An 18,077-nucleotide genomic window follows, 5' to 3' on the forward strand; every position below is an offset into this window, starting at 1 on the left:
TTGTGTATTGTAATTATTGTTTATTCAGTTACAATAACACATTTACACATTTTCATAAAGCACAACCATTTTGATGTGGTACAACCATGCTTGTTGTAATTAAGGTATATATGTTTCATTTGGCAATAATACCTCCTAGAAACATTTTGTTCGAGTGTTGCGTCGCCATTAAAAGTTATATATTGAAGATAGTGTGTTCTTTCTAATGGTAGGACTATGGTCATCCGACCCGGGTAACATCTGTCTAAAAAAAGTCGTGGATTGTAATTCCGTTACCGGAGAATGGTCCTAGAACTGTCAGGGATCCACAGACGACGGCCAGGGTGAAGGGAATAAACTCCATGCTGGTACTCATAAAACCTGTGCTTGAAACAACAACAACAACTGAAATGTAAAACATATTACTACTTAGCACGCACGGGGGAATCAAATAGACATTGGGGATGTGTGTGTGGGGGGTGCTGACTGAGATCGAGGGCGCAAAGCAAAATTTCTAGGGGGTTCGGAGCGGGATGAGGGGGGTGGTGGTTGGGGATAACACTCCATAAAATTTTGAAAATTATTTGTCCTGAAATGCAATTTCCTGCATTGTACAAATAATTGCCTCGTATGGGACGCTGATAGAGTACCGCGTCGCGTACACCGGATCACGGGCAACCGTGACTTTGGTGTACGGCCACCTGCTCCACAAAAGAAGAGAAGAGGACCGAGGAAGAGGAAACGTGCGCCAGGGGCGGCACAGGGGGGAACAAAGCTGGCGGCTCAACCGCCAGCGGCGGTCCCTTCTGCGTCGTCGCCCCCAGCCCGACCGGACAAGCCAGCCAAGCCAGCTGAGGAAACCCAGCAAGCGAAGTCTGACGAGTCGACGCCAGAAGAGAAGCTGAACATTGCCATGTGCGAGACTCCACGGCCGGCGTCTCCCGTTCCTTCACCTTCACGTTTGACTCCGTCGAGACCCCAATCCATGGGGAACTCCGTTGAGACGAACAAGGAATTTGGTGTTGCGAAACGACCAGCCAGCCAAGGCACGGCCTTCCGCCTCTGGCCGAGGCAGGGTCTTTGCCGCATGGAGTCTCGCTGTCAGCAAGATCAAGAGCCAGTACTCTAAGTACTTGGTTGGTGATACACCACACGTGGGCTCACTGCCGGGAGGTATCCAAGAGGGAAGTTTCAAGCGCTTCCCCGACGGCAGTGAGGTGGCCATCCACGATACGGACTTACGAGATGGGACGCTCTGCCTAGTGGTGACGACGTCCCGGGAGGGTCTGTACAGACAAGGAATCCTTGTCATGGATATGGACAACAACACCGTCCACAGAGTACTCAATATCATCGCCGGCGTCCATTACGTCGAGCTAGCAAAAACCCTGCTAGGTCACAGGTGGAGGAAACTTGTGCAGACGCGGACCCCCTCGACCCCCCCCCCCCCCCCCCCCCCCACTGCTCGTGACCAACAAGCAGGATTTTGATAACGGGAATATACTTCAAATCCATCTAAAGCTATCTTCAAATATGAAAATGTCCTATCGAGGGGGGGCCCTTAAAAGGCTCAAGACTGGACCCCCCCCCCCCCCCCCGCTAAAATTCCTGGATCCACCCCTGTTGTGCCACACTTCAACGGCAAGCAGTTCATCTCGTCTCCGTAGGCGCCAACCTCCTCAAGAACGGCCTTAACGAGGCCACTCACGTGGACATATAGATCAGACTTTAAACTTTTAGACCTTCGTTCAAAATTTTATGTCGAAATTACTTCTTTTTTTTACAAATATTATTAAATAGTCCGATCCTCTCTTCTTTCTGTTATTTATTTTTGGACTGTCCTAAAATGCTCCAAATTATATAAATATTCGACCGAGCAGTCAATTCTTTTTATTTTTGGCTTGTAACTTTTTATTTATTTATTTTGAATTCTATTAACTTTTTTTTCTCTCACTAATTGCTATTTTCAAAATCAAAATTCTGCCCATTTTCAACTCGCACAATAATAACATGTGAAGGCATTGCATCTGGGTGCATTTTCAGTATTTATTACCATTTTAGTACATTTTGTGAAAGCAAAACCAGTATATTCATATCAGAGTTGGTGGAAGTGTATTAACCATTAAAAACGTAAATAATAAAGCATGTATATATACACGCGAATATATTAAAGCATAACGAATAAGTTAAACTTATGCAAGCAAATATAATTTTCCTGGACACTTGTATAGCCTAATATATTGAACTTTAAAACAATATCTTAACCTCAGCGGACGAGGGTATCAGATAAAAGGGGTTCTGTTTGTAATTAGCTAGTAGGCCCTGTATAGAAAATGTTATGACTAAGCAGAGGCGCATTTTCGGGGTAATTTAATGTTGTATATTGTGGATGTTTAATTTAATTTAAAAAAAATTCCAACAAACAAAAGATAATAATTTAAAAAATATATATTATAATTATAAAATAATAACAGATAAATAAATTAATTAATATATTTTTATTTTTATTTATTGATTATTTATTATTATTATTATTATTATTATTAATAAAATAAAAAAATGAAAATAAAAATTCCGACGAAATGGGTTGTGCGATATTCGGCGTGGCATGCATGCATGCGTGTTACGTCAGTAAATTATTTATTTATCATTTTATCGACACATTTAACACCATAATAACTCGTATGTATATAAAAAAAAAAAAAAAAAAAAAAAATATTTGGCAGTGTTAACTGCGCCCCACTTCAACCCCAAGTGATCACATCTGGAATATCCCAGAGCTAATAATAGTAACAGCTAAACGTTGACATCTAGTCGAGATCCAAGGTCAGTCTTTCTTTCTTTTTTAAATGGTACACCACGTTTTCTACAAACGTACATAATTGAAATACTTTTCTATATTTTAGGATGCATTCAGTAAAGTTTCACTTAATAATCATCAAAATTATTTACACTTGCGTGTATTTAATTTATTCGCTATGCTTTTGTATTGGCGTGTATAGGTGCTTTATTATTTATGTTTTTAATCATTCACAGATTTCCACCGACATTGATATGAATATACAATCATTAAATGAGGTTGAATTATCCGAGAGACTGGTTAAAAAGTCATAAAGACTGAAATTGCACCCAGCTGCAATGCCATCACATGTTATTGTTGCGTGAATTTCACTCCCTTAATGGCGGCTGTACGGTTACGCCATCTATCGACAACGTCATAAACTGCTGGGCGACAATCGGAAAAACCCGTCTATACCAGTCCATAAAACTAAAATGTAGCAAGCGTTGCTTTCTTACTATGGTATGTATTACAGTTTTATTTATTTCTAAACCAAATATTTTTTTAATAACACAAAAATTGTCACTTTTTGGTTATTTCCAAAAAACGTTTCCTTTTCTTCTTACGTCATACCAAACCGAAATTATTTAAAAAAAAAATCCCCCACTTTTGTAGAAGGATGGGACGGACTATAGGTAGATATTCCTGAAATCAACCACTATTTTGGCCAAACTGCCATTTCGACTCTACTTTGTGCAGAGAGACGGCCTCGTTTTGTTGTTCAGATTTATTGTGAAAGTGTAATCTAATCTCAATGACAAACCCGTATTCCATGATCAAAGTCGTATCTCTGCACAAGACAGAGGCCAAATAATATTACTATCACAAGCAAGGGAGCTCCAGCCCTCTGGACAGCCAGTAGCACATTTCTCACTCTCCTTGTCACAGACTTCCTTCTTACCTGTACAGGTGCATGTCTTCGAACAGTTTGTGCTACACCAATAATCTTCACACACTGGTTGAATAAAAGAGAAAGAAAACAACATACATATCAATGTATTTATCCCATTATTCCCATGAGCATGGACTAAAAGAATAAAATAAAATAATAATAAAAATAATAAATTATAGTAGCTCAAACATTGGCAGTACCAGGTAAAAACACTTCCAAACTGTGCACACTGCCAACCTAACCGTGAACAAATGTCCGGTTTGGGGGGATTCCGGTTTACACAGGGTATGGTTTTGAGAGGTTTCGCTGTGTTTCATATAAAAGCGAATTGACCACAATTCTGCCTGTAATCTTAATTTTTAAAATGGCCGCCATCGAGAATTTTTTTTTCCAAAATCTTAGCTCCCAGGACACAAATATTTGATTTAAGTTGCTAATCCCGTGTTGTCGCACCCAATGAATTCAACAGAACTGACTAAAATACCTTACCCTCATGTCTTGTATGTCAAAATTAAACATGGCCTTCATCAGATCATCACCCCTACCCCCTCGCCATATTTTTTTTTAGTTTCATGGCCAAGGGACGAGAATCATATAATTGTATTGCTAATTTGTTCTGGCAGCAACAGAAACGGCAACAACAACCAAAACCAACAAGAAATTAACAAACAAACATAATCTAGTTCAGTGGGCCCTACTGTATAATACCTACTCAGTTGCCACACATGTAAGGTCCTATTTGACAGGAAGTCATAGTTGGAACCTTCGTTTATGTTAAACTGATTGTAGTCATGGTAGTGCCACAAGACAAAGAGTTAACAGTCTTTATTTGTAAAGGGTTTTCAAAACACGGACCAATGTATTAAGTGTTCCAATGTATTAAGTGTTCCAATGTATATGTTCGGTTCACCTGATAGATGATTAAACACTGAACTTTTCATTATGATAAATTATCTCCCTTTGTGTCGTTTCTTGTTATTTACTTTTGATGATTAGCAATGCATCTGATCGTATTTCAAAAATAAAAAATGTCATTTAAACAACTGTACCTATAAAAAAAAGGGATATGCAATGCAATTACGATAAAATTGTTTTATCTAAAACGAATTGAATACGAAGCTAAATATTGATGACACAATATCCTGTCATTCATTTTGTTTTTGTGGGTTTTGGAGGATCGCTTTGTCAGGTATGTTTGCACAGCAGAATTATTAAACAAATTTTAATTTAATAATTAAATAAAATAATAAAATAATTAAAGATAATTTGTATTCATATTTATTTTAAAAGTCAACATGTATGGCCAAGACTGAAGTAAATTTTCTGGAAAAGTTCCATCCGAAGAAATATATCATGGCGTTACGTGTTTTCGACAGGATAGGCGAACTATATTAACAAATTCGGGCAAAAATGATAGAAATATTCGGGCAAAATGTGCTAACCTAAGACCTTTTTACCATGTATTTCCTCCATCATTCTACCCTCAAAATTAGTTGTAATCCGTGTAAAAATGCGTAGTGATTTGTTTCCAACCCTATATAGCTGTTTGATAATAATTAATACTAATATGAATAAATGTTGTTATCCAGATTCGGGCAGTTTTGTTTAATTCGGGCATACGCCAGACTGCCCAGCTACAAAAAACAGGATACGCGCGTACGAGACGGGGGAGGGGGAGCAGGGGAGGCAACTGCCCCCCCCCCCCCCCCCAGTCCTGGAGAAAATCATCAAATTTGGGTAAAAAAAAAAAAAAGATAGAAAATTCGGGCAAAATGAACTGGAATGAACACTTTTCACCATGTATTTCCACCATTCTACCCACAATATAAGTTGTAATTCGTGTAAAAATGCACGGCGATTCGTTTGCAACCCTATGTAGCTATTTGACAGTAATTAGCCTACCCCTCTACGAAAATAGCAGCCTGTTGGCCTATGCCAGCAAGGGCTCTATTATATGCACTTTCCCACATACAGGGCAGCGCATACCACGGCCATTGATATACCAGTCGTGGTGCACTGGGTCCACCGACGGGGATCTATCCTAGACTGACCGCGTATCAAGTGAAAGCTTTACCCCTCGGCTACGTCCCGCCCCTCCTCCTGATCTGAATGCATGTACTTATCTGGGACTATATTTTCCAAGACATTTTCATCTTAGTGCTACGAAGTCGTAAAACCATCGTAGGTTGTGACGTCATTATGTACAGCACACGCCATAGTGACGTCATGGTTTATGATGGTCTTTGCGATTTCGTTGGCTAAGACTGCTTCGAAAATATGGACCCTGGCCTGGTGCTTCTAAAACCTTTAGTCTAGACTGGAAACTCTACTAGTGTCTGAGACACTATTGTCATGACAACGTGTGACGTCATTAGAGATTGAGTCTGGACTCTAAAGGTTTTATAAGCGCGGGTCCTGGGCCCATATTTTCGAAGCTATCTTAGCGTACGAAATCGTGAAATTATCGTAAGCTATGACGTCACTATGGCGTGCGCTGTAGTGACGTCACAACCTACGACGGTTTTACGATTTCGTAGCGCTAACATGGCTTCGAAAATAGGGCCCCTGGTGTCATGTAGGTAGGAACTGGACAGACATATTATACAAATGTAGCAAGACTTCAATTTAACAAATGTACTTTAATAATCTGCTTGAGGAAAAAAAAAAAAACCCGCCAAAATCAATACAATGCAGCATTACTAATTTAAGCTCGGAACAAGTTTGGGTAAAATATTAATGTCTTCCCCCACCTTATATAAAAAAAAAAAACTAATAAAAACAACAACAACAACAACAAAAACAAGAAAGAAAGATATAGAAATTGCATTTACTGCCAGATGTAAATTGTATTTAGACGTGTGACTGAAACCGTGTCATTTTACTTACCATCACAGGCCTTGCCGGTCCAGTGTTCGTTACAGCCGGATTCAGGCGGACAGCTGCCCGACCACTTGTTACAAACTGCTTCCGGATTTTTACAGTTACATCTCTTACATTCGCGGCCATAATACAAATCTTTACATTCTGTTTTAATGACAAACAAACATCATATATGATTATTCGATTCTTCTCATGAGTATGAAATGCAAAATGGACAACAACAACAAAATAATTTTAAAAAATAACATAATAAAATATTTTATCATTAGTTTAATAATAAAAAAGAAAAGAAAACGCATGAATCGCATTATAATGTTTGTTTATTAAAGGGACATTCCTGAGTTTGCTGCAATGTTTCAGTATTGACTAACAGAGACTTTTTAACGATTGTAATTACATATCAAATACATTTTTCTGCATAAAATATTAGTGGCTGTATATTAACGTGTTTCCGATCGTTCTAATATTTGTACTAGGTTAAATTTCATTTTATTTCCTAAATATCTTACAAATATTAACACGACCAAAAACACATTGAATATACAGACACTGATATTCTAAACAAGAACATATATTGAATATGTAAGTTTAATCGTAGAGATATTTTATTATCTTACAATGCAGCAAACTCAGGAATGTCCCTTTAAGATTGCTCCCTGATGTCATGTAGGTAAGAACTGGACAGCCATATTATAAACATGTAGGTAAGAACTGGACAGCCATGTTATAAACATGTAGGTAAGAACTGGACAGCCATATTATAAACATGTAGGTAAGAACTGGACAGCCATATTATAACATGTAGGTAAGAACTGGACAGCCATATTATAAACATGTAGGTAAGAACTGGACAGCCATATTATAAACATGTAGGTAAGAACTGGACAGCCATGTTATAACATGTAGGTAAGAACTGGACAGCCATATTATAACATGTAGGTAAGAACTGGACAGCCATATTATAAACATGTAGGTAAGAACTGGACAGCCATATTATAACATGTAGGTAAGAACTGGACAGCCATATTATAAACATGTAGGTAAGAACTGGACAGCCATATTATAAACATGTAGGTAAGAACTGGACAGCCATGTTATAACATGTAGGTAAGAACTGGACAGCCATATTATAAACATGTAGGTAAGAACTGGACAGCCATAATATAACATGTAGGTAAGAACTGGACAGCCATATTATAAACATGTAGGTAAGAACTGGACAGCCATGTTATAACATGTAGGTAAGAACTGGACAGCCATATTATAAACATGTAGGTAAGAACTGGACAGCCATAATATAACATGTAGGTAAGAACTGGACAGCCATATTATAAACATGTAGGTAAGAACTGGACAGCCATATTATAACATGTAGGTAAGAACTGGACAGCCATATTATAACATGTAGGTAAGAACTGGACAGCCATATTATAACATGTAGGTAAGAACTGGACAGCCATATTATAAACATGTAGGTAAGAACTGGACAGCCATGTTATAACATGTAGGTAAGAACTGGACAGCCATATTATAACATGTAGGTAAGAACTGGACAGCCATATTATAAACATGTAGGTAAGAACTGGACAGCCATATTATAACATGTAGGTAAGAACTGGACAGCCATATTATAAACATGTAGGTAAGAACTGGACAGCCATATTATAAACATGTAGGTAAGAACTGGACAGCCATGTTATAACATGTAGGTAAGAACTGGACAGCCATATTATAAACATGTAGGTAAGAACTGGACAGCCATAATATAACATGTAGGTAAGAACTGGACAGCCATATTATAAACATGTAGGTAAGAACTGGACAGCCATGTTATAACATGTAGGTAAGAACTGGACAGCCATATTATAAACATGTAGGTAAGAACTGGACAGCCATAATATAACATGTAGGTAAGAACTGGACAGCCATATTATAAACATGTAGGTAAGAACTGGACAGCCATATTATAACATGTAGGTAAGAACTGGACAGCCATGTTATAACATGTAGGTAAGAACTGGACAGCCATATTATAACATGTAGGTAAGAACTGGACAGCCATATTATAAACATGTAGGTAAGAACTGGACAGCCATATTATAACATGTAGGTAAGAACTGGACAGCCATATTATAAACATGTAGGTAAGAACTGGACAGCCATATTATAACATATAGGTAAGAACTGGACAGCCATATTATAAACATGTAGGTAAGAACTGGACAGCCATATTATAAACATGTAGGTAAGAACTGGACAGCCATATTATAACATGTAGGTAAGAACTGGACAGCCATATTATAACATGTAGGTAAGAACTGGACAGCCATGTTATAAACATGTAGGTAAGAACTGGACAGCCATATTATAAACATGTAGGTAAGAACTGGACAGCCATATTATAACATGTAGGTAAGAACTGGACAGCCATATTATAACATGTAGGTAAGAACTGGACAGCCATGTTATAAACATGTAGGTAAGAACTGGACAGCCATATTATAACATGTAGGTAAGAACTGGACAGCCATATTATAAACATGTAGGTAAGAACTGGACAGCCATATTATAAACATGTAGGTAAGAACTGGACAGCCATATTATAACATGTAGGTAAGAACTGGACAGCCATATTATAAACATGTAGGTAAGAACTGGACAGCCATATTATAACATGTAGGTAAGAACTGGACAGCCATATTATAAACATGTAGGTAAGAACTGGACAGCCATATTATAAACATGTAGGTAAGAACTGGACAGCCATATAATAAACATGTGGCAGGACTTCAATTTAACAAGCGCACTTTAATGATCTGCTAGAGGATAAAAAACGCCCCAAAACCCCAAACAATACTATACAGCATTACTAAATCTCGAACACGTTTGAATAAAATATTAATATGTCCCCCCCACTCACCCCTCCCCCCCCCCCCCCCTCCGCACTCACACCCATAACAAAACAAACAAAAAAATTCTGCCAGATCGAAATTGTATTTAGTCGTGGGACTAAAACCGAGGCAGGCATCTATCTTACCAATAAAATGCGTTGAGTGCGTCGTTAAATAAACCATTTCCTTCCTTTCTTCCTATCGTACCAGTGCAAGCTTCTCTGGTCCTGCGTGGCCTACAGCCCGATTCAGAACAGTTTCCCGTCTTCTTGTCACAAACTTCGTCTATATGTTTACAGTTACATCTGCTACAACGTGTGCCGTAATACGTATCTGCACAATCTGTGTTAATGTGAAAAAAAAATAGCATGTATCGTTATTCCATTCTTCTCATGAGTATGAAATGCAAAGTGGAGCCCCCTCCCCCCCCCCCCCTCCAAAAAATAAATAAATAAATAAAATAAATAATAATAATAATAATAATTAAAAAGAAGAATATTTCAGGCAGGGCGATGGCCACTTATGTTCGGTTTAACGCCCCCAAAGGTCATATGGCTGTATTATAGCACATTTGAAAGCTTATTCTGTCGAGATTTCTGATGTGGCCAAATGTGGTCACGCTTTGGGGGAAAATGACGACACGTGATCCACATTTCCAAATGTTTACTTTTTTATGATCAGCAAAGGTTTCAAAATGATGGTAAATAACCTTTTAATTCCAATAATCTTGAAAATTATACATTTGCTACATAAAAGTTTGTTTTGGGGATTATTATTATTAAAGCACATTCATGAAAAAAACAAATTTTTCTGACCTTTTCTAGTTTTATTTTTGGAAAACTGTTCCGAAACGTCACGTGTCAACGTCGTAGTTCATTTGGAAGCTTATTACACGTGTTTATAATCCTAAGACCTGGTTTGGTGGCCAAAAGTGGTCATAATTTTGTGATTATCAGATCACGTGACCTAGTACGTTTTTGTAAAATTGCTTAGTTCTGAATATTTCATTGGGCAGAGCTTGAAAAATTGTAAAAATTGTAACAATTGTACATTAGGTTATAAAAGAGAGAGAGAGAGAGAGAGAGAGAGAGAGAGAGAGAGAGAGAGAGAGAGAGAGAGAGAGAGAGAGAGCATTTTCAGATATCGGGTCAGCTGAACTCGTACACGTGTGCGCATGCGCAGTGATGTTGAGTTTACCAAGGGCGTGTATCGACAGGCTGTGAAAAGTAAAGCCAATATAGTGTGTGTGTGTGTGTGTGTGTGTGTGTGTGTGTGTGTGTGTGTGTGTGTGTTTTTAGAACATATGGCGTCTATAAACAGTATCCATTTGCTGGAATATATTGAAAGATGAACTTATAACATCAAATTAAATTGCACAGTACGTAAACATTGTGAAATTGAAATCGACTGTTTTAAAATACATAACGATTTTGTCGTTCTGGTTTATTCATTTTTTTCATATGTTTATTCATCATCCACTTAAAAACTCCATTAAGCTACTCACTGGAGACACGGCGGAAGCATGTAGACAGACAGACAGATAAGTAGTTTAACGTGCCCATATACCACTAGGGTTTCGAACACGCCCATCTAGAGTCCGACCTACTACTGCTCGGGCTCTACGGTCTATTGTCACCGTAATACCTCGACGTTCGCTGAACACAACCGCATTCTTCGCTGTCGCGAGTAGGAATGTGTAAAGGTGGAGTCATTTAAATATTGAGTCACTGACTGACTGAGATCGAAGGCACAAAGCAAAGTTTCTAGGGGGTTCGGGGATACGTTATCCCGTAAAGGTTTGAAAAATAGATATCCTGAGATGCAATTTCCTGCATTCTATAAGTAAAATTCATCTGTGACTTAAGATTTACTACCAGTAATATTTTCTATTCAGAATAATTGTGCCCACATCATGTGTGTTTTATACAGGAAATTTTAATTTCATTTCAACTTATTTTCGTGCTTGTATCCAGTTAAAGATCAAGCACGCTGTGCTGGGTACACACCTCAGCTATCTAGGCTGTCAGTCCAGGACAGTGGGTTAGTTGTTAGTTGGTTAATGGTTAGTGATAGAGAAGAGGGCGTAGTGGTCTTACACCTACACACTGATTCGTTAAACCTTGTACCTACCTGCGAACCTTGTACCTACCATGGGCGCGTCAATCCGGCTTTAAAAATGGGGGGGGGGGGGGGCGTGTTAGTGTGTGTGTGTGATAAAGGAAAAAGTGCGGGGGGTGGGGGGGGAGACATTTATATAGATTGTCCCCCGGCGTTGAAAAGTGAGGGGGACGCGTCCCCCCTGTCACCCACCGATCGACGCCCATGTCAGGTCAGGTCAGGTCATAGGGTTTTACGTGCACATTCAGAACAAGCTGTTGTAGCGAAAACCTGTCATGGGTACAAGAGCCGGCCTTTTATGTCCGATGGCTTAACCGCGACACCACCGAGGCCGGTCTGCAGGAAAGAACCAGCGGTCCCAGGTGTCTCAAGTGCCGCTAGGAAGTACCAATACGTTTATCCATCCACTTAACTCCAATAAGCTACTCGCTGCATGTCTCCTGTACACACTTCTTTTGATGAACCAGGGCCGGGACCTAGCCCAGTGGTACAGCGCTCGCTCGATGCGCGGTCGGTCTGGGATCGATTCCCGTCGGTGGGCCCATTGGGCTATTTCTCGTCAGTCAGTGCACCACGACTGGTATATCAAAGGCCGTGGTATTGCTATCCTGTCTGTGGGATGGTGCATATAAAAGATTCCTTGCCGCTAATCGGAAAGAGTAGCCCATGAAATGGCGACAGTGGGTTTCCTGTCTCAATATCTGTGTGGTTCTTAACCATATGTCTGACGCCATATAACCGTAATTAAAATGTTTGAGTGCGTCGTTAAATAAAACATTTCTTTCTTCTTTTTTTCTATTGATGAACCGTTATGCGCCAAAATTCCTTCAAGAAATTGCGCACTACTTTTCTTTTTGCCTTAATCCTACGGGATATTAAACATTCAATAGCACCAACATTGGCCCCGCCCGCTACCGATTCAAAGAACGTCAACCGGTAGGGTTTGAGATTGTACACACTGTACGATGATAAACGATGTGCTACCGATTCAAAGAACGTCAACCGGTAGGGCTTGAGATTGTACAAACTGTACGATGATAAACGATGTGCTACCGATTCAAAGAACGTCAACCGGTAGGGCTTGAGATTGTACAAACTGTACGATGATAAACGACGTGCTACCGATTCAAAGAACGTCAACCGGTAGGGCTTGAGATTGTACAAACTGTACGATGATAAACGACGTGCTACCGATTCAAAGAACGTCAACCGGTAGGGCTTGAGATTGTACACACTGTACGATGATAAACGACGTGCTACCGATTCAAAGAACGTCAACCGGTAGGGCTTGAGATTGTACACACTGTACGATGATAAACGATGTGCTACCGATTCAAAGAACGTCAACCGGTAGGGCTTGAGATTGTACAAACTGTAAGATGATAAACGATGTGCTACCGATTCAAAGAACGTCAACCGGTAGGGCTTGAGATTGTACACACTGTACGATGATAAACGACGTGCTACCGATTCAAAGAACGTCAACCGGTAGGGCTTGAGATTGTGTTGACTGTACGATGATAAACGACGTGCTACCGATTCAAAGAACGTCAACCGGTAGGGCTTGAGATTGTACAAACTGTAAGATGATAAACGACGTGCTACCGTTTCAAAGAACGTCAACCGGTAGGGCTTGAGATTGTACAAACTGTAAGATGATAAACGATGTGCTACCGATTCAAAGAACGTCAACCGGTAGGGCTTGAGATTGTACACACTGTACGATGATAAACGACGTGCTACCGATTCAAAGAACGTCAACCGGTAGGGCTTGAGATTGTACACACTGTACGATGATAAACGATGTGCTACCGTTTCAAAGAACGTCAACCGGTAGGGCTTGAGATTGTACACACTGTAAGATGATAAACGATGTGCTACCGATTCAAAGAACGTCAACCGGTAGGGCTTGAGATTGTACAAACTGTAAGATGATAAACGATGTGCTACCGATTCAAAGAACGTCAACCGGTAGGGCTTGAGATTGTACACACTGTACGATGATAAACGATGTGCTACCGATTCAAAGAACGTCAACCGGTAGGGCTTGAGATTGTACAAACTGTAAGATGATAAACGATGTGCTACCGATTCAAAGAACGTCAACCGGTAGGGCTTGAGATTGTACACACTGTACGATGATAAACGATGTGCTACCGATTCAAAGAACGTCAACCGGTAGGGCTTGAGATTGTACAAACTGTAAGATGATAAACGATGTGCTACCGTTTCAAAGAACGTCAACCGGTAGGGCTTGAGATTGTACAAACTGTAAGATGATAAACGATGTGCTACCGTTTCAAAGAACGTCAACCGGTAGGGCTTGAGATTGTACAAACTGTAAGATGATAAACGATGTGCTACCGTTTCAAAGAACGTCAACCGGTAGGGCTTGAGATTGTACACACTGTAAGATGATAAACGACGTGCTACCGATTCAAAGAACGTCAACCGGTAGGGCTTGAGATTGTACAAACTGTAAGATGATAAACGATGTGCTCCAGATACAGGAGCTTGAAATAATCATGTTCAAGTTAAGTACGAACATAACCAGTGAAATGTTTCGCTTTAATTAGTTAATAACTTGAAATGCATTTCTGAATACCTACAACCCTTCTACAGCTTTTAATACCATAACTGCACTATATAAAAACAAATATACTTGCCTTTCTCAGAACAGACAAAAAAAAAAGTATTGTGCCCAAATTAGAGAGAGCTAAAACCCTGACTGGCTCCATTAAATAACAATGAAACAATTTGGATAATATATTAATTCTCACGCAGGACCACCACCCACCCCGAACAAAAAAAAAAAAAAAAAAAAAAAAAAAAAAAATAAACTTAAAATTTATTTTTTAGCATTTAAAAAAAAAAAAAAAAATCTTTTTTAAAAATATATTTTATTGTCCCCAGAATATAGGTTCGGGTGCCCTGAGCCCAGTGTCTCACAATAGTTTTGGTATTACATATGATATACATCTTTTTTATACACACACATATAAATGGCAAAATATATACATACGAATAGACATAATCAACACATATTATGTATATACACACATAAACAAAATAAAAATACTTTGTTGTTTTTTTGTTGTTCATGTTTGGGTTTTTTTGGGTTTTTTGTTTTTTGTTTTGTTTTTTGTTGATTAGTTTTTGTTTTAATGTATCACCTGGTGCCAAAAAAGGAAAGCAAAAGAAAAGGAAAAGATGTCATGTACGGAATTAACATCAATAAATAAAAGTGTTATTAAGGTGTGTAAAGGAGTAGAAAGGTTTTTTAGAAATAAATATATCTCAGTATTTGATAGATTTAATAAGCTTTTATGATGTTTGAAGTAAATTATACCACCGCTCGCATTGATTTTTAAGATCTTCATAATTATGATTGTTAAGTGAAATACATTGTTTTGTTTCCAACTTTTCTTTAATTATAGTTTTTATGGCAGAGAAGTTAAAAGCGCAGACCCTAGTTTTAACCCGTAAAAATGGACACTAAGTTTAGTTAATTTATAAAGCTGTAACTCATTTAGATAAAGTTACAATAGAGTGATAGAAGAGTATGTGACGTTAAAATAGAAAACATCCTTAAAAATAGACTAGAACTCGAATCAATAAACCGCTACTTCTCAGACGCACGTGCGTTTTTAAAAATATGAAAAAATTCAATTGTTTGTGTGATACAAACACCAACTCGGATGACCAGAAACTCTTCGGTTTTACGTAATTGGATAATCTAAACAATAAAATATAAGTAATGTTTGATGTCAGCGATCATAAACGGCTCTAATAGTGAAAAATATGCTGTAGTGTTTAAAAAGTAGGGTTGTCCCTTTAATGAATCTTGTTTTTGTATTTATATTAAATGAAAGCATCTTACCAGTACAGTTAGGTCCAGTAAATCCTTCAGCACATTCTGTTTTCATGAAAGACAAACACAAAATACAGATAAATATGGGGTTTTAAAAAAATAAAAATAATAAAAATAATAAAACTATATTTATATGTTTACCCCATCCGGCTATAAGGAATATTAGTCTATGGGCTAGAGGGGGTTACCAGTACCACCTGGGGGGGGGGGGGGGGGGGGGGGGTGTATCTAAACTTTCTAGTGTTTTTCATCAAGGTAACCATCCCATTAAAGGGACATTCCTGAGTTTGCTACAATTTTTCAGATGTTATCGACTAGAAGATACTTTTTAACGATTGTAATTACATATCAAATATATTTTTCTGCACAAATATTAGTGGCTGTATATTAAACGTGTTTCGGATCGTTCTAGTATTTGTACTAGGTGAAGTTTCATTTTATTTCCTAAAATATTATTTTTTCTTACGTACGAAATTATTTGAAGACAAAATCCAGTTTGGGCTTCTTACAAATATTAAGACGACTAGAAACTCATTGAATATACAGACACTGATATTCTAAACAAAATATATTTAATATGTAAGTTTAATCGTAGAAATATTTTAATAGTCGAAAACATCTTAGAATGCAGCAAACTCAGGAATGTCCCTTTAATACATTGCAATATAAGGAGTATTAGTCTATTGCAATATAAGGAGTATTAGTCTATTGCAATATAAGGAGTATTAGTCTATTTTTCAATATAAGGAGTATTAGTCTATTTTTCAATATAAGGAGTATTAGTCTATTGCAATATAAGGAGTATTAGTCTATTGCAATATAAGGAGTATTAGTCTATTGCAATATAAGGAGTATTAGTGTCAGGTGCAGATCAAAATGTATGTAAAAATGTGTTTTAACAGGTGGTGAGTAGGTGCAATTTGTTTGTTTAAAAAAAAAAAAAAAATCTAAATATGGTGAATAAATGTCCTCAATGAAGGAGGGTCCATTCCCACTGACACATTTTACATGTTCACATTCACATTATCATTATAAATACTAATGTCAAATAAAGGTCAATCTTTGTTTATAATAGACCCCCGACCAAGTCAGTAAAATGCCTCTAAAACGTGCAATAAATAGGAAGCGAAAACAACGTATGTGACGTTATGTATATTTATTGCCTGAAACAGGACTATATAGACAATAATACATTAGTGGCCGTTAGATGTCATTTATCTCACAACGAGTTGTTTTATTACGTTTTATACGTTTTTAAACAAGAGGTGTGAGATAAATGTTATCTAACGGATACGAATGCATTATTCTATTTCTTACATATCTTAAAAAAAAACACCCAGGTTTTAAGCAAAAAAAACAACAAAAAAATGGATTAAAAGTTATTTACAGCCATTGCACTTGTAGCTGACTTACGCGTCACAGACACATGAATGGTCAGGTTAACTATATGTCACAGTCTAATAGATTTCCATCGTGTAGTTTTTCATTGGACGTATGGCATTGGTGACCTGGTCATCACCTGGAATTGTTAACGCACGTACATGTGTTAACAACCACGTGTAACCAAAAATAACGCATGGTGTTGTCACCAACGACCGTGTGTAAGATAATAAAATTATTATCTAGCGGTACATTTTATTGTGTAAAGGCATACTGTCACAGATTTAAGGACCTTATTTCTTTAAAAATGGATAATAAGTAAAAATTACATTAACTGTTGGAAAGCAAATCTAGCTATGGCATCACCTAAACTTAACCATGATGGAGTGAAATCCATGTTATCCCTCTCGGCAATTTTAGTTTTTGAATTATGGACCGTTGCCATAATTCAATTATTTTTACAAAATGTCATTAATAAATGGAGTATGGTGGTTATGAAGAAGGTTGAATAAAGTACATTTAGGGACAAATCAAATTATATTTGTTCAGGTAATACTTTGTTAACCATTAAATAGGTCAATAGTCTGTGACCATATGCCTTTAAATTAAAGGAAAGAAATGTTTTATTTAACTACGCACTCAACACATTTTATTTACGTTTGTATGGCGTCAGACATATCGTTAAGGACCACACAGATATTGAGAGAGAAAACCCGCTGTCGCCACTTCATGGGCTACTCTTTTCGAGTAGCCGCAAGGGATCTTTTATATGCACCATCCCACAGACAGGGTAGTGCATATCACGGCCTTTGATATGCCAGTCGTGGTGCAGTGGCTGGAACGAGAAATAGCCCAATGGGCCCACCGGCGGGGATCGACCCCAGACCGACCGCGCATCGAGCGAGCGCTTTACCACTGGGTTACGTCTCGCCCTATGAATTGGGGAATGCACTGTATACAGTGTATAGTATGTCGACTGGCGTGGCGTCAGGCGAGATATCTCGCCTGCAGTAGTCAGAAGGTCAATTATACGTCACAGTCTAATTGATTTCCATCGTGTAGTTTTTCATTGGACGTATGGCACTGGTGACCTGGTCATCACCAATGGAGGAGCCAGTCGTATGCCTTGAAATTGTTAACGCACGTACATGTGTTAACAACCACGTGTGTAAGATAATAAAATTATTATCTGCCGGTACATTTTATTGTGTAAATTTAAACTGAAGA

At 38.1% G+C, this 18,077-nt stretch overlaps 1 protein-coding gene across 1 annotated transcript in view; it reads right to left on the minus strand.

The window, feature by feature from the left end:
* LOC121373695 (multiple epidermal growth factor-like domains protein 10) overlaps window positions 1-18,077 on the minus strand; it is a 51,218-nt gene continuing 33,141 nt past the window's right edge. Inside the window, exons 5-9 of the mRNA XM_041500423.1 lie at window positions 15,480-15,515; window positions 9,628-9,823; window positions 6,597-6,734; window positions 3,720-3,773; window positions 1-384 (exon numbers count right to left, since the gene is read on the minus strand). Coding sequence (XP_041356357.1) covers window position 6,734; window positions 9,628-9,823; window positions 15,480-15,515 — 233 coding nt within the window. The 3' untranslated portion in view covers window positions 1-384; window positions 3,720-3,773; window positions 6,597-6,733. The remainder of the gene's footprint in view (window positions 385-3,719; window positions 3,774-6,596; window positions 6,735-9,627; window positions 9,824-15,479; window positions 15,516-18,077) is intronic.

This window comes from Gigantopelta aegis, chromosome 5 (genome assembly GCF_016097555.1).
Source record: "Gigantopelta aegis isolate Gae_Host chromosome 5, Gae_host_genome, whole genome shotgun sequence".
Classification (NCBI taxonomy): domain Eukaryota; kingdom Metazoa; phylum Mollusca; class Gastropoda; order Neomphalida; family Peltospiridae; genus Gigantopelta; species Gigantopelta aegis.